This window comes from Mauremys reevesii, linkage group 3, assembly GCF_016161935.1.
Source record: "Mauremys reevesii isolate NIE-2019 linkage group 3, ASM1616193v1, whole genome shotgun sequence".
Taxonomy (NCBI): Eukaryota; Metazoa; Chordata; order Testudines; family Geoemydidae; genus Mauremys; species Mauremys reevesii.
In genome coordinates this window covers 141,884,993-141,908,311 of record NC_052625.1, presented here as the reverse complement: position 1 = coordinate 141,908,311, position 23,319 = coordinate 141,884,993, and the positions used below count along the sequence as shown (strand labels likewise).

The 23,319-nt window shown below is 39.8% G+C and overlaps 1 protein-coding gene across 2 annotated transcripts in view; it reads right to left on the bottom strand.

Moving 5' to 3' along the window:
- The window catches only part of UBE2J1 (ubiquitin conjugating enzyme E2 J1), a 50,057-nt gene that overhangs the window by 2,297 nt on the left and 24,441 nt on the right, over positions 1-23,319 (bottom strand). For both annotated transcript variants that reach the window (XM_039531121.1, XM_039531122.1), the window contains exons 5-7: positions 22,436-22,541; positions 15,053-15,182; positions 11,124-11,258 (exon numbers count right to left, since the gene is read on the bottom strand). In XM_039531121.1, the coding sequence (XP_039387055.1) occupies positions 11,124-11,258; positions 15,053-15,182; positions 22,436-22,541 (371 nt within the window). The remainder of the gene's footprint in view (positions 1-11,123; positions 11,259-15,052; positions 15,183-22,435; positions 22,542-23,319) is intronic.

Genomic DNA, 23,319 nt, shown 5'->3' with positions numbered 1-23,319 from the left:
AGAAAATTAGATTTAGAGACTTTTAGATTTTGAAACTTTAGAAAAACTTTAGATCCACAGAAACAACTACATCCACCACAGCTGGCATCTGATAACGGGATCCGTTTATTAAAGATACAAAACTGAACTGAAATTAAGTACTCTAAGAGTCCCCTGAGTGGAAACAATGGTTGTGAGCCATGAAATTATCAGCATTGCTTCTTGGTTCCTTGTTACATCAACAACTCTCTGCTGTCATTATTTCCAGATTAAAAGACAATCACTGTCCCCCCCATCCTAGGTCTCAGCCAGGAAGATGCTTGATAGCAAACTGGAGCCAAACTGGGGTTTGGCAGGGTGCAGCCAAAAGGAGGGGAAAGAGGGTGGCAATTTGGCTGCTCTGGGACCTTCCTTCCCTGCTGCGGATGGCCAGGTAACGGCTGGCTGACCGGACACTGAGCCCTGCCAGGGTGGCAGCCAGGACCTTGACCCAGAGCTTGCTTTGCCTCCAGCATTTATAATGGTGTTAAATATATTTTAAAAAGTGTTTTTAATGTATAAGGGAGAGGGGGGCCACTCAGAGGCTTGCTGTGTGAAAGGGGTCACCAGTACAAAAGTCTGAGAACCCCTGTACTAGCGCGAGCCTTGCTACCACAAGTTTGTATAACTGGCTTGGGAGGCTCACTCCTAGATGCAGTGTAGACATCCCTCAGGGATCTGACTGAGGAGAGACAGATACCCAACAGCAGGGTGAGAGTTGTGGCATAGCTATTTGCTGGTGCCCCTTGGGCAAATACCAGTTACAGGCTCAAAGGGGCTGGCTCCCAAAGGTAAACATAAGACTTGGGAGATACTGGTGGATCTTCCTATCCTGGAGGAAGGAGGGGGAAACCTTGAGTCTTCTCAGACTGAGATACTGGTGAGAGGATTCAGAGGTGATCTGAAACCTAGGTTTTAGTTAATCTGAAGAGGCCCAATATGAGTTATTTGACATAAAAGCTATTTTTTAACAGTGCACTGCACCCATATAAAGTGTTTTAACACTGACCTCCCCGCCGTTAAAGTTAATAACGTCACAGCTTTTCACTTCAAAATCCATCCCTGCAGCTATGCTTCATTCTCTTGCAAATCTTGATCAACAGATATACCATGTGTGACGTTATTGACATGAACTGTGACTGTATAGATCACTGTGGCAACCAAGGTCCTATAGTTGCACCAAATCTTGTGCAAAGGAGGTCAAGTAAGGTGTCTATGGAAAGGTTGTAATTTGCTGGTCATGATTATGCTGTCTGTATGTGTGTATTGGCTATGTACTTGTATCTCGATGTATTTGATTCTAAGTAGCATCAGTGAAGCATTTGGTCAGCTTCTTGAGAATGGGCACTTATTCAGAATAGTCCTATCCAGTCAAACACTTAACTGACAATGAACTTTGGGAGACACCAATCCAAATCTGAGCCTTCCTGGGAACATTCAAACTAATATGTAAACAATTGTGTCAGCCTGCAAAAAGCTGAATCATTCATTGACATGTGACATGCCCAGGTGGCTACAAATGCCATCTTTGTTGCTGTGATTTTGTACAGAAAAACAAAGGGGTTTCCACCCACAAGAGAGAGAATATACAAGGCCCTGGAAGCCTCTCCATTTTGTCTTCAGCTGGCTCAAAAGATGGCCTCTCCACCCCAAAGAGATGCCTGAAAGAAACTGGGACAAAGGACTGCAATGATGGGGTTAAGAGTGATTGCTGGACCCAGGCCAAAAACCACAACATTGGTCTGAACAGGACTGGGTCCAGACTAGGAAGGAGTATAGTCTGTGAAAGAAGCTTATTGGAACATCTCTGAGGGTGAGATTTACCTGTATTCAGTTTCCTACTGCATTAGGCTTAGACTTGCGTGTTTTGTTTTATTTTGCTTGGTAACTTACTTTGCTCTGTTATTTCTTGGAACCACTTAAATCCTACTTTTTATACTTAATAAAATCACTTTTGCTTATTAATTAACCCAGAGTATGTAATGAATACCTAGGGGAGCAAACAGCTGTGCATCTCTCTCCATCAATATTATAGAGAGCAGACGATTTATGAGTTCACCCTGTATAAGATTTATACAGAGTAAAACGGATTTATTTGGGGTTTGGATCCCATTGAGAGCTGGGTGTCTGGGTGCTAGAGACAGGAGCACTTACTAAGCCGTTTTCAGTTATGTCTGTAGCTTTGGGGGTGTGGGTCAGACCCTGGGTCTGTGTTGCAGAGATCAGTATATCTGGCTCAACAAGACAGGGTTCTGAAGGCAGAGAAAACAGGTTCAGAAGTAGTCTCAGCACATCAGGTGGCAGTCCCAAGGGGGTCTCTGTGACCGAACCCGTCACACCATGTTTTAATTTTTTTTTTAGCATCCACCCGTCATCTATAATTTAGCAGATCAACTGCATCTTGTCAATTGCAGTCCTGTAGCGAAGTGGTTCCTTCACAGTGGCAGCAGCCCTGTGCAATCAAAAGCTTTTAAAAATAAAGACACGAAGACAAAAGAATGGTTCCTTTAACCAGGAGGCAGTGATACAACCACTGAGATCCATTCTACAATTACGCCATTCTCCGCTTAGCTGATTATTTAAGCATGGCGCTATATACAAAAAGGTTCATAGTTACTGTCTAGATATGAACTTTTAAAATTTGCAGATGTTTATGATTTGTGGAATCTTTAAATATCTAGTATCACATCTATCCCATTGTTTATTTAAAGAAATAGCATATTAAAAAAAAATCCAATTTACTGTTACTAGAGTGAAGCCAGAATGTTGTCCTCTACCCTCATACACAGTATTGATGTAGCACTTAAAGAGTATTCCAGTTTTTAATGTAACAATATTAATAGATGAACAATAAGCCTGCTCATATAAACAAACCTGTACTGTAAAGATATAACTTATGACGAGTTTTGTATAACTAACTCAATGGTTTGCCCTCAACTGGAATACTTGTGGTAACCTTATCTCAAAAAAAGACACAGCAGAAATAAAAGGAACTTAGGAATGGGTGACAAATTATTAGAGGCATGGACAAACTCCTGTATGAATAAAGAATGGAACGTCAGACTGTATAGTTTAGAGAGAAGACAAATAATAGGAGAAATGACAAATTAATATAGAATAATGTATGATACAGAAAAGATAAGATGGATGGATGTTGCTATTAATTATCTTCTATACTACATGAACAAGGCAACCTTAAATGAAACAGGAAGGGAATCCTTTTAAACACAATAAAAGGAAACAATTTTTGCACAATGCACTTGTGGAACTCATTGCCACAAGACCAATGAGAACATTCACAGTTCATTAGCTATTATAAGAAACTAAGGATCAATATACACCTCTACCCCAATATAACGCGACCTGATATAACATGAATTTGGATATAACGCGGTAAAGCAGCGCTCGGGGGTGGGGGGAGAAGGGCTGTGCACTCCGGCAGATCAAAGCAAGTTCGATATAACACGGTTTCACCTATAACACAATAAGATTTTTTGGTTCCTGAGTACAGCATTATATCAGGATACAGGTGTAAATCCTTATGCTTCAGGGCATATGCCAAGCACCAATTAATGTAGCTTATGAAGAAGTGTCCCCATAGGTAGGTTTCCTCTATAACTAACCACTAAAGGGTTTCTTGAACCTTTCTTTGATACTGGCCACAGTCAGAGACAGGATACTGGACTAGACGGACATAGTGCTGTGGCTATTACTGTATCCAGTCCCGTCTGAATACTTTAATGATTGCAAAGAGAATATGCCAGTATTTTGCACTGAGGCAGGCACAAATTGTAACTTGTAAATCTGTGCACTGAAATGGCCCATTTGCAGATTTTTTTTGTGTCATTTTTACACTGCCTAATTGACTTCCTCAGGAGTTATGTTAAATGGATGCCAAATTCAAGAATCACTGTTATTTTGAGCAGTATGTTATTAGTTAAAAAAACCTTTCTACAGCAAATGTATGCTCTGCATGCATTGAACAAAAAAGCAACCCTATACTTAAGAGAAATTAAAAATTATCTTGACTATTCAAGAGACAAAATGAGGCACGTAATTGAATCTAAAACAGAGAAGACTGATGTATTGGAAGAGCCAGAAGAAGCAGTAACTGGGTTTTTAATTTTTTATTAAAAAGTACCCTCATTTCTGTGGAATGTATCTTTAGGATGGATTTGAATAGGGAGGCTTCTTGGAAAATTGGGTTTGAGAATGCATTCAGCACATCGGATGAGAGTGGAAGATGGAACTTAGACAGGAATGGAAGATCATGATATATGTAGCATCAAGGTGAGCAACTGACCCAGTTGAGAGGTTGGGAGAGGAACAAAACAACATACGACATTAGACATGCATATAGCCTAAAAGGCAAGAACAAGGAGTTTTGATCTCATGCAGGAAATCAGACAAACACACAGAAAACCATTACAATATATAATCAAGATTTTTTGGAGGAGTAAAAAAAAAAAAAGTACTATGCAAACTTTAAATTAAATTAATTAGTACTATGGGAAATGCAGTAGCATTACTGTTATAACACCCCCTCACCATTATTAAAATAGAAATTGCCACTATGAGCTAACAGGCTTGAAGACTGAAAAAGAAACACTGAAAGTGAACAAATGCAGATCTATGAAACCATGTACCTCACTGATAACTGTGGGCAGTATTCCATCCAAAGCCAACAGAATGGAAACAATGCTCAGCTGATGGCATGAGAAATGCACCACTTCCTCTCCACAGGGAGGAAGGGCCACTGATGGTGCAGAAGAGGGAGAGGGTGTGCTCTCAAAACTGTGCAGAGCCAGAGGACCTTTCAGAAAACCCTGTGGGGATCCTGATAAAGTGGCAACTGCTTCACATACTGTCCTGGACACCTTCCTCCTAACAGTATTATTGTCTTCATTGTGCTGACACCAGTTCAACAAACAATACCCCCTCTCTCCTTCCAAGTGGAGCAGGATTAAAGTCATTGAGCAAAAGTTATTGCTGAAAGTAACAAAATTAACTTCAAAGAGGAAGTCTGCTGGAAACGGTTTGGTTTTCTTAAAACTCCTCACCTCTTCCTCTCCCTTTACAACTGGACATATTTCCCACATTTCTGCAGAGCACAACAACAATTTGTTCAGAGACTGGCTACTACTGGCAAGAGGATGAGAATGCTGCACAGGCAACGCTCCCCCGTTTCTACTTTCAGCATGATTACTATTTTGTTCCTCTGTGCTGTGGCCAGGAGTTTATATATCATCAACCTCAATTGTGCCTCCTGCCCAGAATGCCAATTACATGGCCCACAACGGCAGTTAAGGGCCGCTTTAGTACCTTTACCAATTACTGAAGTCCCTGTCGAGAGGATACCCATGGACTTGATAGGCCCACTGGAGAAGTTGGACAGAGGCCAGACTGTCCTCGCTGTTCTGGACTATGCCACCTGATACCCAGAAGCTGTCCCCCTACGAAACGAAATGTCCAATATGGTAGCAAAGAATTTGATTCAAATCTTCTCTAGGGTAGCTAAAAAGATCTTGATGGATTAAGGAACCCCCTTCATGTCAAAGTTGATGAAGGACATACAGGCCGTATACCATCCATCAACTGATGGCCTTGTTGAACGCTTTAATAGGACACTGAAGAACATGATACGGAACGTGGTGAGCCGGGACAGAAAACATTTGATTAACTTACTACCTTACCTGATGTTTGCAATAAAGGAAGGTCCCCAGACTTCCACTGGGTTTTCCCTCTGGCATACTGGAAATTGCCAAGGAGGAGTGGGAAGAACAGCCTAACCAGGGGAGGAACATTATTGCTCATGTGATGCAGATGTGGGACCGAAAAGTCCAAGTCACCCCCACAGTGTGGGGACACCTGGAAAGAGCACAAGAGGCTCAAAAGACCTATTATAAATCGCCAAGCGAAGGTTCGCAAATTCCAGATAGGAGATCAGGTAATGGTGCTAGTGCCCACAGCTGAAAGCAAAGTCCTGGACAGATGTCAGGGCCCATATGAAGTAATAGAAGCCAGCAGGGAGATTGACTATAAGATTTAACAGATTCTACCATGTCAAGCTATTGAAGCCCTGGCAAGACACAGAAGCTTATGTGTCGCCCTAGAGACACCACCAGAATATCCCCATAATTGACCCTGAACAAGGGGCAGAAGTTATCAAAATGACTGAATGAAACCACAATGGGTTCTCTGAGAAGCCAGGAAAAACCACAGAAGTTCATCATCACAGATCCCAGAATAAAGGTGAAGGTTAAACCATACCGGATCCCAGAGGCAAAAAGAGAAGAGATCTGTACCGAAGTTAAGAGGATGTCGGATCTAGGAGTCATTGAGGAGTACCATAGTCAGTGGTCCAGTGCAATCGTTCTGGTAGTTAATCGAGATGGCACTACGAAATACTGGAATGACTTTGGAAAATTAAACAAGGTGTCCCGGTTTGATGCCGACGCCTTACCTCAAATAGGTGAGCTAACTGACCGACTGGGGAAAGCACAATTCTTGTCCACCCTTCAACCTGACCAAAGGGTATTCGTAAATTCCTCTGGCAAGGGAAGCCAAAAAGGCTGCTTTTTCGACACCAGAAGGATTGTACCAACACACAGTCCTCCCTTTTGGATTGCACAGGGCTCCTGCAACCTTACAGCAGCTCATCAATAAGCTGTTACATCCACATGCCAAGTAAGCCGCCACTTACTTGGATGATGTGGTCATACATAGCCCAGACTAGGGGATGCACCTAGAAAAGGTGGAAGCAGTACTAGATACCTTGAGGAAAGTGGGTCTCACTGTGAATCCCGCCAAGTGTGCTATAGGTCTAGTGGAAGCCAAATACCTTGGGTACATTGTGGGGAGAGGCACAGTGAAACCCCAACTAAACAAGCTAGAGGCAATACAAAGTTGGCCTCGACTGATTGGGAAGAAACAGGTCAGAGCATTTCTGGGGATTGTTGAGTACTACAGGCAATTCATTTCCCACTTTGATACCAGAGCATACCCATTGATGGACCTCATAAAAGCCTGGGCCCAGACATAATGAAATGGGCCTGCGTGTCTGAAGAAGCTTTTGCAGATCTGAGGACAGCCCTCTGCAGTAATCCAGTGCTAGTAGCCTCAGTCTTTGAGGAGTTTACTAGAAATGGATGCTCTGAGGTAAGGATGGGAGCCGTACTTTCTCAAATGGTAGGGAAGGAAGAACACCCAGTCCTATTCCTCAGTAGGAAACTCTTTCCCAGAGAACAGAAATATGCCGTAGTAGAGAAAGAATGCCTGGCAGTAAAATGGAACTGAATTTCATTGGGTTACCTCACCTTCCTAGTAGCAGATCAAGGCCCATTTTTACTATCTTTGCTCAGGGTAGGCTTTTATTAGCTTCAGCTTGAGTTTACCCTAAGAAAGAATAAGAGCAGGTCCTGTAATACAACCCTTCACATTTCACATCTCATTTTCCCTCTGTTCAGCTTTGAGGACTCCTCACTCTCCAGTGACTGAAATGGACAGTCTATTAAACTGGTTCCTACTCCCAAATGGTGGCGGCTCAGAAACATGGGCAGCTTTTGAAACATATGCTCACTGAAGCAATACGAGCAGAGAGATGGACAATCTGATCCCTTAAAATATTAATCTACTTTTGACAGCAGTCCATCACATGCAATAAATAAATGTTTATGTAAGTTTAAAGCTTTAATCATTTCATATTTGTCAACTGCTCTGAAAAAAACTGCATGCAGTAGAACTGATAATCTACTGAAGAAAACAGTATTATTAGAAATGGGAATCATTAAATTCTTATTATTTAAAAAGGCTTCTTTTCCAATTGAAACACTAAGATGCCTGTGATTATTTCTGTTGACTCCAGTGAATTAGTTTTAATTAATTCAATACTCTTGAGAGCCAGGATCTGTGGTAAAAAGAATATAATCAAATGGCTTATTCTGAACCTGAACAATCTGGAAGAAATCCTTATTGTGGAAAAATGCATGCTATTAGCATGCTTGTATTTCCACATAGCTCGAAAGTGCACTGCAAGATGCAACAGATGGTCTGACGTGATTTGACGTGTTTTTTGGGTTTTTTTAACCAATTTGCAGCCCATCATTGCTAAAAAAAACCACCACAGCTTATCTGAGATTTGTCGACAATTTATCAGTGAATTTAGATTGCATTTGAAGCAGTCACAACAGCAGCTGCCCTGGCCCAATACCAGGCCTTAGGCACTTCCAGAATGGCTGGGTTATATAAACACTATCCCTGGCAGTATTAATATGCAAATGTCATAATAAACTGCACAATTTATTTAAAATGGTAAGAATTAATATTTTCATTTACTTAGCCACATTTATTGCAGAGATTATAAAAACAGGAACATAATCTTATTTAATTAAAAGAAAATCTGCAAATCACAACAAACATACTTTTTTGCCTCTTGTGCATAAGAATATCACACTCTGGTGTAAGAGACTGGGACAGTATGTAGAAGGATAAAGTTCTTGAAACCTTCTTAATAAACTACAGTAGTATTCAGATACACAAATGTTTGTGTATCTTTAACCAACACGATACAGTTACTGAATGATGCAACACTAGAAGAAAATAAATTGATTATTTATAATATGCAATTAATGGAAGAAATGGAAAAAGAGAAAGGTTACTCTTGTGGTTAAGGCACAGAACTGGGAGTCAGGACATCTGGGTTTTAATCCCAGTTCTGCCACAAACTGCTGGGCAAATCTAGGCAGGTCACTTAGGTCTAATTTTCAGAAATGGCCTCTACAGACTCCCTCACTTTGTGGTATCTACTTCAAGTATTAGCCCTCTCATGGTCCTCTTTACTCTTAAATCTCTATAGTTGGGAAGTACTGTTTCACTTTTCTTGCCCTATGTGAAGTTATCACAAGGAGCATCCTTTGGCATTTTTAAATTAAATGCACAAGTAACTAAGGGCTAAATCCTCTTCAATAACCAGCCTGAGTAAACATTCTGTGTGTTGGGAAGCAGAATCTTTCTTAACAGATTGTGCTCCGCAGTCGCTACTGCAGCCCAAGGAATGCCATAACCTCTGTAGCAGCTGCATACATATCTCAGTGTATGGTGGATCTGTACAGTTCTGGATTCATCAGACCAGCATTCATCAGTACAAAATCAACTATATGATGGGAGTCCCCACAAAAAGTATGGTGATTCCCAGGAGGTGCAGACTGTGTAGAGACTTCCTGCAGCCTGCCTCCCTCCCACTGGTTCCATTGCATTCAGGGCCTTCCAGGTAGTGATTGAAGTGACAGGTAAATTCTAGACTAGACACTAGCAGCAACATTTTTGATGGGGTGGCGGTATGTGTGCATGCACACAAGAGCAAGTGTGCTTAATAACAAAGATATAGGAAGAGATTGTAGTATTTGAGGTTTGTTTATTATTAGGATGCAGGTGAGGAATTTGGCTGTTGAGATGGTCAATAAAGGGTAAATGTTATAGAAGTGAAATGATTTTATTATGGCCTGGAGGAGGAAAGCAAAGGAAAGGGCAAAGTCAAAGATGATCTCCAAGTGATGGACTTCAGGTACAGGGAGGGTGGTGCTGTTATCAACCAATACAGAAAATGGAATTAGTGGAGGTACTTGGGGAGAAAAGGTTCAGAGCTCTATTTTGACTATGTTGATTTTGAGATTATGTCAAGTCATCTAGATGAGTGAAGCCCCAATCAGGGCTTCTCTATATACAAGTAAGAAGACACAGTCCCTGCCTCAAAATCTTACTCAACAGTCAGAGTTGATAATTAAATCCATGTAACTGGATGAAGTTGCCCAAGGATGGGGTGCACAGGGAAAAGAAGAGGGAGCCTAAGAACAGAGCCCAAAGGAAACCAGCAGAGAGGGAATGAAGGGGAAACTGTCCATCATAGAATCATAGAATATCAGGGTTGGAAGGGATCTCAAGAGGTCATCTAGTCCTAACCCCTGCTCAAAGCAGGACCAATCCCCAGACAGATTTTTACCCCAGATCCCTAAATGGCCCCCTCAAGGATTGAACTCACAACCCTAATAATAAAAGAGCAGCTAAAGAGGTAGAAGACCTATGAAAGGACAGTGCCACAGAAGCTCAGAAAAGACAGGATATCAAGGAAGGGAAAGTGACTAGCCACACCAAGGGAAGCAGAAAAGACAAGGTTGAAGTATTAATCTTGAGACTTAGCTTAGGGATGACTTAGATGCAGAGGATAACAGTCAGTTTAGAGTAGATAGACTTGGCATTCAGTATAAGGTCAGTAAATTATTACAGCTCTTACAGACAGCCCACTCCATGGCCTTGTCTAGACTAGCATTTAAGATTACATAACACATGCTAACTAACACCTTTTAAGAGTCTTCTATCAATAAGACACAGTTGTCTTTAATGCACTAAAAGAATCAAACTAAAGGCTAGGTTATCCTGATAAGTGCTAACATTACATCTTAAATCCTAGTCTAGACAAAGCCAATTAATTTGGAAATAAAGCAAAAGAAGGAGAAAGACTAGCGGCTGGAAAGATAATAAAGCCACCCTTGACCCTACCTAAGGACTGGGGAGATGAGATCTTGTTTGTACACAGAAGGAGGGAAAGAGATGGACTGTGACCAAGGGAAGGTAATAGTTGGATGTGGATGAGCTCACAAGGTGGACAGATGGAGAGTCTGGAGGAGGACAGTAAGCGAGATTTCAACATCAGTGCTAATTTTACTTGTTAGTATAATTAGTCTAATTACTAATTGGTAACTCGGTGTCATTTTTTTTTTTAACAATGGCATGTGCCCTCTCCACATAATTTCTACTTTGGTATACATAGTCTATTTTGTTAACTGCTCTTCGGTCAAAGTATTGATTTCAAGAGTTTTTTAAATGTGTAAAGAAAAAGTTTTTTTCCTGATCATCATATAAATATAAGGAAATTCACATGTCTATCTTCTTATATATTCTTACACAACTAAGTATTCCACAATATTAAAGAATGTCTCATATCAGCTAAATAATTCTCTAGACATGTCTATACATTGCTTGGTTTTCTGATTTTGGCCTCCATTTGCAAATCCACTCACATTTAATAAAATTTATCAAACACATCATACCATTGTACTGGTGGTTGGATTCTGGAATGCTCTACTTATACCATCCTGTTGTGACTCAGGTAAGGTGGCAGAGTGGTTCAATTCCGATGTGTTTGGGGATTCAGTGATAGACTTTCTGGATGAATTGATTTCCGCCTAAAGAGAATACATTTGTACATTTCAGTTGAGAGATCAAATTAGTTATAATATACTATAATGTGGTTTATTTGATCTATTATGGAGCATCTGTTTCAACATTTACAGTATATGAGATTTACTGAATCCTTATCAATAGACATGCAAATTGTGTTTAAGCTATATACAATGTTTCTGGAATTTGTTGAGGTGTTGCAATTCTGAATAATTTTCTGAATAATAAAAAACCTGCAGACACATTTCTGATTTTTAGTTTTACTTGCTTGTATATAATGGTGGACGTTAACATCCAAAAGGGGTATAAGATAAGGAACAAAACTGGGAGCATCCTTCAGAGGAGAAAAAAAAGCTACCTCAAATAAATGCCAAACATTTTGTAAAAGTTATATTTCTTACATAGTCTCACTAACTTTGACAACACTTTGGGGAATCCTTATGAAAGCACTGATTGTCTGAGAGTATTTTTTCTAATGTATTACATATATAAAGGCTTTCCTTTAACATTAGGCCTTCATGCTTTCTACTGCCACATTTTTTTCTTGAAAAAGCTGAACTGGACCAAAGCAGAAGTCAACACTCTACGTCTTGTTTCTCTACCACAACCAACCATGATGGAACCAACAGCAAACAGCTGGCTATTCAAACTATAAAAGCACAAAAAAATGTCTTTAGGGGGCTCATATCTGGAATGGAAATTCTTCAGGGATGTTATCCTAGCTTAGAGGAACCCCAAACAATACCTCATTTCATAAAGACATAAGAAATATTACATCTCAACATCTTAAGAATATTAAACTGTTTATTTAATATTAGAATCCAATATCTTGTGAGGTGTTGAATGCTTTACAACCTAATTGATACTAATGGGAACGAGAAGCATTCAGCACATTACAGGCTTAGGCCCTTAATTTTGAGTGCAAAAGGGATAAGAGAAGGTCAAAACATTAACTGTTTCTTAGCATCTCTAAAATGTCTAACATTGAGAAGTGCTAAATGTTTAACAGTGTTCTCACTTTGAAGATTCAAGAGAAAGTGACACATCTTAATGGTGACTTGTAATGGGGTCATAGCAGAGGGGAAAAAGTAGCATTGTTCTCCTGAACTGAACACTTAACCAATGGCACACAACTATGAGTAAAAACAGCTGGTCTGAATCAATTTAACTCACAGCATGCAGTGTAGATAAAGTGCTTTGGTAGAGACGTGCAATGCTACACTTCCCACACCCTGAGTCCGAATCTCAAGCTAGTGAATTTGCTTTCTCCAATTTTATTAAATACATATGTTTTAATGAAAATATAAGTAGTAGTATTAAAAAGTAGAAGCAAGGGATTAGGAACCAATAAGTTGTGTAAATAACAAGAGCTTATCTCCTGACATTTTAATGTCACTGTTTTCTCTTCTATGCTCTTGGTTCCCTTGTGTTGGTCATGCCTTGCTGTTCTGTCTGATACACCTAACATTTCAGGTGATCTAGAAATTGTTCCTATTATTTTTAAAATTGAAATGAATCTTTAGATCAATTCACTGATTGCCTGATCAGTGTATTCTATTCCCTTCACATTTAGATAGGCTGGCTTTTTGTAACTCAGTTATATCAAATATACTACTTGTTCAAATGTAGGTCAACACAACAATAGCATGTTATACTGTGCACTACACAAAAACATAGCTTGGACATAGGACTTTACAGAAGACTGAAGCTTTTCCTGAGAAGCGTATAGCAACAGTTCTTTCTTATTCCAAATGCTAACATGGAATACATCCATTATTAGAAATTCCAATGGTTCTTACACCCCTCAATGGTAATTCCCACAATTATTGTGTGTGTACCAAAAGAGCAGTCTGTATTAGACAAATGTTAATAAGAAAACCTGACCTGGTGCTGTGAGCCTATCAAGTCAGAAAACTGGAAGTCAGAAGGTATGCCATGGCTTTGGGAAAATCACTTAAAGGCAATAGGCATAGTAGAAAAAACTGGAACTGTGCGCTTTTTTGCTTCTGATGTGTGAATGCAATCTGAAAGGGTTTGGGGAGGCTTGTGCTATACATTAGAAATTCAGGTGTTGCTAACCCATTTTTTTTTTCTAGAAGTGTATAGACCCCTAGTTCTGTAGTAGGTTTATGATGACCTAGAAAGGAAGAATAGTCCGGTGGCTGGGCTGCTACCCTGGAACTCAGGAGACCTGGGTTCAATTCCCTTCTCTACCCTATGTGACTTTGAACAAGTCACTTAGTATCTCTGTGCATCAGTCTACCATCTGTAAAATGAGGATAATAGTACTTCCCTGTGGTGCGTGGATAAATAAGTACATAAAGAGTGCTAGACACAAATACCCTGATGACTGGTGCCATGTAAGTCTGATAGGTAGGTAGATATCTTTAAAAATGTGAACCTTCATTGAGTGGGGAAGAGATTTTATTTAGGCTATGTGGTGGATTTGTTTGCTTGCTTGTTAGATTCCCGTTCAACTCAACGCCCTGAGAAAAACACTTCTAAAATAGTTTTGTTAAAAGATTGTACTCCCATAACTTTTCAATTAAGAGCTCTGAAAAATATGGATTGTGAGCCAAGATCACCAGAGAATCTGTTAAATCAAAAAAGAGCAGACTTGACATTTCTAATATTTCTACTGTTAAAAACTAGTAGTATTTAACAAGAAGAACAAAAACAGACATCCCACACACTTTTCAGGATTTATACATCAGAAAGAACCAAAAAGGGCACGGTTCACTATTTTACCTTTTGCAAGTCACTTAACTCTCTGTGCCTGTATTTCTCCTCCTTACTCCACCTTTGTAAAGTGTTTTGAGATCACCATATGAAAAATATGATTACGAACAGAATCAGGCCTGATCCATATTTGGAAGGGTGACTACTAAGAAACATATAAGTGCTGCAAAAATTGGTATTGCTTGTTCAGTAGGTGGCAATATTCACTTTGATTCTAGACCAAACCAATATCGTAGCCCAGTGCTAGGGGCAACTGTACTACTGGAGATACAGGGTGAAATTCTGATCACGCTGAAGTCAATGGGTAGTCTTTTGTATAAGATGCAACACTGAGGTACATGTTTCACTACAGTTAAGAAAGCCCTGCTGCCTCCATGTACAGCAGAGTCTTGCTCAGTGGTTCACTTTGTTAAGTTTGGTGAAAACCATATTGTGCATGCTACTTTCTAAGGATCATACTTGGCTAAACAAAAACCTGATTTCACTGGACCACTCAAAAGGCACTTCCTGCTAAGAGCCCTATCCACACTAGACTCCAATTTTCTACATTCAGTCTCTTCAGCTGTGCAGCTTGTGGAGAAAAAAGTTAGCAATTTTTTTTTACATAATGAAAAGAGCATATGTTTGACTCTCTTAATATACAAAAATATCATCAGAACTGTGTTTGTCTAAACTTCTCAAAAGTATTTATGTTTGGGAAAACACTAAACTAAGCTTGGAAAATTTCATCAAGCTATTAGTAACTGAAAACAGGGAGTTAGAATGGACATGTTTAGGCAACCTTTACTATCACCTTTGTTACCACTGTCACTGAACCATAGTCGGTGCTTGTTTGGACAACACATCAGTTTGCATCTCCCCAGAAACCAACCGTGGGAAGTGTCTGTTTTCCCACAGCCTACACTGAAATCAAGTCTCCTGCACAGCAGTACAATACAGTGCTGTTGTGTTACAATGTAAGCATTTTCTCAATGTTTTTGTTTCCTCATAGCAATACCACACTTGCAGTTTCCTCAAATTAAGCGAACAAAGAAAGAAAAATTACAAATAGTCAGTCTACCTTGAAGCTAATTTGTCTGGCAAGTTCCTTGGCCTCTTCGTCAGCCTGGCTTGAAGCACTTCCTGATGTTAATGGTAACAGACTTATCTTCATTGCTGAGCCACATATCTCACAGCAGAAATCCTGTGACCTGATAAATAAAATAGTTTTAAATGGACATTTTCTTGTTTTAAACAATGTTCTTCATGAAAAATAAGAAATACTAACAAGACAACCTACCAAAGCACTTGAGGTGCCAGAATTAGCATAAACAGTTAAAAAATAAAGTATGCTATCAATCTGTAGCAACGATCATTGGCTGCAGTGTTGAAAAATCTGCGCTTGGAATTCTATATACTCCTTCCTAGAGTTAATTTATGGAAAATATTTACTCCCAGTTTTTATAATATTTCTGTGACCTCTTATTATATTAAAGATATTACCAACATTATTAATGGCTGTTTTATCTCTGTAATAAATTAATTATCAGAACCAGCAAAACATATAATGCAAAAAGCCATGGTATTGCAACAACAGAGAAACTTTATACCCAGTAAATCCAAACTTAAGGTTCCTATCGCAGCGTTGACTCTATTACATTACACATGTATGTTATGATGGGGTCTTTCATTATGTGATGCTAATAGTAGACTTTCAATGACAGGCTTCTGCATGCGCGCGCACACACAAACACACACAAAATCCCCAAAATAGCCCTCATTTAGGTATAACCAAGATTTTGGTTTTTAAATTAACCCTTTGCATCCTCCCAGTTAGACCAAAAATATTGACTGCTGTTCTTTGAGTATGGTTTTTCAACCAGTAGCGCATCCACTTTATAATTACTTTGTTTAGACTGTTTCCCTAGTTTCCTTATGAAAATGTAATGTGGGACTGTATCAAAAACTTTACTAAAATCAGAACATGTCTCAGGTCTACAGCTTCCCCCTATGCACTAGGGGCCAATAACCCTGTCAAAGAAGGCAATTAGGTTGGTCTGGCATGATTTTTTTCTTGACAAATCCATGTTGGCTATTCTTATTACACTATTATCCTCTAGGTGCTTACAAATTGTTTAATAATTTACTCTTAGACTTTCAGGCCAGCAGGACTCTTTGCTGCTTTTACAGATACAGACTAACACAGCTATCCCTCTGATACTGGGATTCATTGTAAGACAACAATATGATGCAACTGAGAAAAATCATTCTGGGATGTATTAACAAGAGTGTTGTATGCAAGACACAAGAGAGAACTGTTCAACTCTACTCTACTCAACACTGGTGAGTACTCCAGCTGGCGCTGTCTCTAGTTCTAGGTGTCACACTTTATGAAAAATGTGAACAAATTGGACAGAGTCCAGATGAGAGCAACAAAAATGATAAACGTTTAGAAAACCTGACCCATGAGGAAAGATGAAAAAAACTGGGCATGTTTAGTCTTGAGAAAAGATGACTTGGGGGATGGTGAGCCTGATAACAGTTTTCACATATATTAAAGGCTGTTATATAACAGATAGTGATCAATTGTTCTCTATGTCCACAGAAGGTAGGACAAGTAGTAATGGGCTTAATCTGTAACACGGGAAATTTAGGTTAGATATTAAGAAAAACTTTTAACTACAAGTATAGTTAAGTACCATAACAGGTTACCAAGAGAAGCTGTGGAACACCCCACATTGGAGGATTTTAACAACAGGTTAGAAAACACTTGTCAGTAATGGTCTAGCTATACTCCATCCTGCCTCAGTGCCGGAGGATGGACTAGATGACCGCTTAATGTCATTTGCAGATCTACATTTCTATGATTCTATCATACTATAGACAGCGGATAGGCAACCTACGGCACGTGTGCCAAAGGTGGCACACAAACTGATTTTCATTGGCACTCACACTGCCCGCGTCCTGGCCACCGGTCTGGGGGCCTTTGCATTTTAATTTAATTTTAAATGAAGCTTCTTAAACATTTTAAAAACCTTACTTTACATACAACAATAATTTAGTTATATATTATAGACTTATAGAAAGACCTTCTAAAAATGTTAAAATGTATGACTGGCACACGAAACCTTAAATTAGAGTGAATAAATGAAGACTCGGCACATCACTTCTGAAAGGTTGCCGACAGTGTCTGTTATACACGTCTCTCTCCCTCCGCCCCCCACCACAGCCACCCACGCCCACAGGTATGTTCTTGGTACTTATCCTCTTGTATCTTATATTAACTCCAGCCATCTCTTTTCCCTATCCTGCAATTTAACCTGTGGTCTAATCTAAACTATGACCGTAAAGAATGAATAACGGACGATTCCATACTTTGTCCACATGATGCTGACAGAAATATAACACTATCAAAATCAGGTATGTTCTTTGACGAACATTCCTGGACTTATACAATGTGCAGGCAAAATATGACACGCTCTACAATGAGTCCCAAATAAAGCATTTGGAGTAAATGCTGGTGCAGATCATTGTGGATAACATACTTTTCTAAATGCTCTTTCCTCAGAAGGCAAGACAACAGCAAAAGACATTCTTATTTCTGGAGTACAAGTACTTTGCAAAAGAAGATTGTACAAACTTCTGGTTCTTAATGGGGCTAAAGAGGTGCAAAAACCTTCTGGCCAGCAAGAGCAATTAAAATCACTGGGCTCTCATAGAATCTAAAGATGGAAAAGGTCAGCTAATTTCATATTCCTACCAATGCAGACCATCAGGGGGAAAAGAGGCATAAAGCAGAGAAACTTAGTATTTGTAGTCTGGTGGCACCCACAATATGCTAGACACAGTACACACCTAAAAAAGCTACAATCTAAGGAGAAAAGCAACACATGAAGGGAGGAAAAGAGGAATATAAACAAAGTGCAAGTATACTATCTCCAACTACCTAATTACCTAATCATAATTAACTGGCTAATTTATTGCAGACATCATTGCAGAACTGGGTCTTGAGGAAGGACTTAATGGAGAATGTAGTGACTTTTTAAATCAGATGAAGTAATGTGTTCTGTGTGTAGAGGATGCTATGATAGAAGGAGCAAAGTCAAGGCTCCTTGAAAAATAAACATAGGGGTGTGATACCAAGGCCCACTGGGGGTTCACTACTCTGTATCGGCAATTCCTATCAGGCCTGACATATTCATTACACCTCACACTCTGCTGTCGTCATCTGTATCTAGAAGGAGTTATGTAAGAGATCAATGGAAAATGAGTAACTCACTGATCATTAATATTCTAGCATGATGTATGTATGGGGTGTGCACAAAGTTATGGATACATGCTAGAATTAGGTTTTAAAATTTGTTTGACAAGCAATACATAATCCCACTCTGCCCTAGACAAAGGAATGTGTAATTGTCTGACCAGCCTCATTATCAGACAGAGATAATGAAGGCATATTTACATAAAAGGCAAACAAAGCCATCAACCTAGTGAGTGGATGAGATAGCCTCTGAACTATAAAAACAGGGGACCGAACTTCAAATGATAAGTAATATAATCAACTGATTGTATGCAATATTATTAAAAGTAAGATTATGTCAGGGAGGTCACCGAAGTCACAGATTCCATGACTTCCAGAGACCTCTGTGACACTTTCTACTTCAGCCCCAGGGCAGTGGGGCTGGAGCCGTTAGCCAGAGGCGGCCCTAGAGCCCTGAGCCACCGCAGGCAGTAAGGAGCTGCTGCAGCTCTTAGCTGCTGTAGGCAGTGGAGGGACCCGGAGCTCCAAGCTGCCAGCTTCGCAGATCACAGCCACTACAGGCGACCAGGGGCGGAGCACTGAGCCACCACTGGCAGCGGGGGGACCCCGGGCAGCAGGGGACCCCACAGCTCCCTGCCACCGGCCCCGCAGCTCCGACAGGGAGCCCAGAGCTGTCAGCCACAGTGGTGGCAGGTGCTGGACCCCGTCCCCGATTTCACCTCCTGCAGCCAGGTTTAGGCTCTCATCCCCCAGTTTGTCTCAATTATTTTTAGTAAAAGTCAGGGACAGGTCACAGGTTTCTGTGAATTTTTGTTTATGGCCCCATGACCTGTCCCTGACTTTTACTAAAAATAACCATGACAAAATCTTAACCTTAAATATTACTGTATTATAAAAAAGTGTATCAAGCAAGGTCTTTTATGAAAACTAATGACATGCTGGTGATTAATATCACTGTGAAATGTATGTATTAACATTATAGTAGGAAACATGGATACTCACTAATATTATGGTTTAAAGTCTGACTAAAGGAAGAGAAACAGGTTTTCTCCCACACACAGGAGGGAAGGCTATCTACCTGTCTCCAATAAAATTAAGCAAGGTGTGACCAAAATCAATGGAAGCCCCATTTACATACGACTCAGCAATGGGATAGGAAGTCCACAGGAAAGGAATAACAGCATAAGGCCATCCTGAGTCGGGGATGAAACAGTGAGTTTGGGAAGACATAAGGAGAGAGAAGATGCCATCTTGGCATCCATCACTGGACAGACATAAGAGGCCACAGCTCTTGCAAGCTGAGAAAGAAGGGTCATTCAGCCAAGGTGGCTGAAATCTCTGGGTGCTGAATATAGGTGAAAAACCTGCTTAGGCAAAGATCTTTCACCTAAGATGACAAGAGAAACCAGCACCTTGTACTTCTGTGGAAGGTCCTGACTGAGAAAAAGACAGTCATGGCAGGAAAGAAAAAACGGTAAGAAATCCACCCTGAACCAAGGCAATAGTTTATTGAGTTAAGTCTTAGCCACTAGAGAGTATTTTACTATCATTTGCTTGTAACCATTTTGTCTTTATCCCTTGTACTTGAACTCACTTCGAACCTCTCTTTTTGTTAATAAACTTGTTTTACTTTTAATCTAAACCAAGCCAGTGCTGTGTTTGAATTGAAGTGACCTTTAACCCCAGTTAAGGCAACAAGTTGCTGTGCTTTTTTGTCTCTTTAAAGAACCAGAGGACCATATTACTCTGAATGTTCCAGGAGAGCTGCCCATTTCAGGGCTGATGGTTTTGGGGAAATTTGGGACTGGGAGGGTGTTGGGGGTCACCCTGCAAGTAGAAACATAGGCTGGTGGAGACCAAGGTGGGGCTGTTGTGTTGTAGGCAGACTGCTGAGGTCAGAGTGCTGAACCAGGGCTGCATGCTTGTCTGCTGGCAGTTGGTGCCTGAGCTGTGAGCCACAGCAGCAGAGCATTTAAGGCACCCAGGGCTACAGAGCAGGCAGTGACATTGCACCCCAGAGACAGGGTGTGTGCGGAATCCAGGCTGGCATCACTGACAGAGTAGGGAGCAATGTGGTAAGAGAAAAGACAGATAAATAGAGTTGTTAAGGGTCTTGAAGGTGAGAAAAGGAATCTTGAATCTGATGTGGTAGTAATGAGGAAGACTGTTAAAGGATTCAAAAAGATTGAGGGCAATATGATCAGAGGAATAGACAAGGAAGATCATCTAAGCAGCTATGTTTAGAATGGTCTGAAGAGAGGCAACGTGGGTATTTCTTTAATGCAACAGAGTATCAGATGCCACAACATTCAACATCCTTGTTGAAATAAAAGGTAAACAGATCCAGACTGTCCCCCACACATCAACTGGCTGAACACTTTACTAACTGTGCTCCCAAATCTATATGATGGATTATCTGATGGATGATCCAGTCATAGTGAGGTTGACATAGCTTCTCAAGCAAGTTGCTTTGATTGATGACCGATGTTAGAATCACGGACTCAGAGTCACAAGAGGACCTGCAGTTCCTGGGTGCCTTATTTTGACAAGCTAACCTTTAGAATTCTCCATTCTTATTAATCTTGTATTTGTTGACATGCTGTCTTCGAAATGAAGCTGAGCTTTCCACACTGCCTTCGTGTCAAGGCAGTGATATACTGACCCACTTTACTCCTTCACTACCTTCTTGCCGCCAAGATGGACTCTCAAAACTATTAGCAAGTGGAATTTGTTGTGATCCCTGTGCACCTCAGGTGTGTTAAGGTAATAAATCTCTAAGCACCAGCCTTTTGTCCAATGCTGAGTCCTTACTTCAAAAACTACTCTACTGAATCAATCCTTTGGAATGGGCAGGCAGATGTGGTGTAATCTAAGATATTTCACATTGTTCATTCAACCACACTGCCCAAAGTGTTGTCACATCTGAACTCATAACATTAATGAAAGTCTTATTTAAGAGTAAGGCTGCAACACTGAGGAAGCCAAATACCAAAAGACCACGGTCTACTTTCTTTAAGGACTTTCATTAAATGAATTTCTGGTCAGAAATACTGCTCTGCATATCCTGTAAATTCATCCATAGAGCTCTAGCCATGTAAGATATCAAACACCTACATATAAGCTATTGTTAAGCACTTTGCAAATACATCTAAAGCATCTCTTTTTGCTAATACCTTTCTTAGAGATTACATTTTCCTTCAGAAGGAAGTCCTAAAGAGCACTAACAGATCAGCCTTCAATTGGGCCACACAACTCCAGACTTTGCGCACTTAGCATCTTTCTGAACAATAGCTGAAACATTTTTTTTCAATGCTAGGTAGAACACATACATTGTCTTCACCCCTTCTAGAAATGGAAATTCACATCAACCTTCAATTACGACGTTTGGTCTTTTGGCTGGATATGCCCCACTAAATCTTCTGAATGGCAAGGCATGGAAGAGAATAAGGGGTTGTTGTTTAAGAGACACTGCTGCTAAGGAGAAAACTTGTCATCAACAAATTTATATTACTACCTGCTTCTAAGAGCTATATTTATTATTCAAGTCCTACTATGACACATAAAGATAGTAACTCCGCAGAACCATTTCACCTTTGAGGTAATAAGACAATTAAGATTTTCCCTTAATTGGAACTGGAATTTCAAAAAAGGTCCAGTTAAGAAGCTCTAAGGGTGAGCAAGGGATCTTGTTTTGATATGCAAAATGAAGATCCATTGATCCACTTCCTTAATTCTGCAATTAGAACTCTGAGACCAGTCACTGGTCCTGAAAACTCTCACTTTCATTTTACTTCTCTTTTTATTAGGACGAAATCAGTTTGGCAAAACATTCTGTTGGGCTGAAGTGACAAATGTACAGATGGCATTAGCACTCCTACCATTTTCTCATAGATGTTACATGATAAAGTGTGCAGAAAGAAAGTCTTTACAGACATAAAAAATTTAAAGGGAATTGATGTTGAAGGCAAAACAAACTTGGGCAAAGAAACAAGACCAGAATGTAGTCACATTGATACAAGCATACTGTTTGCATTGAAGAAATAAATTAATAATAATCTCGATATATAGTTGCTTATTTCCAATTGACTGACAATCCTAGAAGTGATTATCCAGATCAGAGGAAAGGGAATCCTCTTTCCTTCAGATCTCCAACAATTTTTAATATAAAAATCATAGATGTTAAAAAAAAAAAATAAGACTTACTTCTTGGCAAGTGCTCTTCTTTCCTCAGGTGTGTAGTCTAGGGATCCTATGGCTCCCTCTCCTTTGGTTGGCATAAAACCAATAATGGCTAGTAAAGCTGTTCTTACTGAAATTGGAAAAAAAATAAAGATTCAAATTAAGTTTTTCCCAGAATTGTTACTTAATTGAGTTTAGACTTTGTGGAGAAAAAAAAAAAAGTAATGAGTTTCGCCTATAAAGATTCTATTCTGTCTGAAGAGAATTTCTTGTAATCACACCAAAACCAATAAAAATAGTGTACAAAAAATAGGGAGAACACAAGAAAAATACCTTTTCTTTTATGGCAAGGAATCACAGATGGAAGGAATATGTAACGGGAGATGGTGAAATGATGGCTGATGGAAGGGGGCAGAGGATAAAGACTGAAAAGGAAGGCTAAGACCCATAGAAATAATGGATCAAAATGAACAGCTGAGTTCAAAACAAGGAGGGAGGAAACAGGGTGGAAAAGGACCATAATAAGGAGATTAAATTGGCATGGCCTACGTACAGTTATTTGCTAAATTTGGGCCTTAGATTGTCAGCACACCGGGACAAGGACTAGTTTTTCTGTGTGTCTGCAATGAACATAACATACCTGTCATGTGTACATGTTTCTTCTTTTGATTTATTACAATTGTTTATTATATATAATAAAACAATGCCTATATGAAAATTTAAGGCACCATAACAGTAATTAAATAAATAGGCAATCACAGAAGTGTTACCCAGTTGGATAATACCTAAGAAAATTAACATACAAACCCACAGATAATAAATACCACAGCAGCATATATACTGCCCACAAAAGCCCTCAACAATTGCCGAAAAAAGTTTAAAAGCTATTAAGCAGAGACTGAAAAATT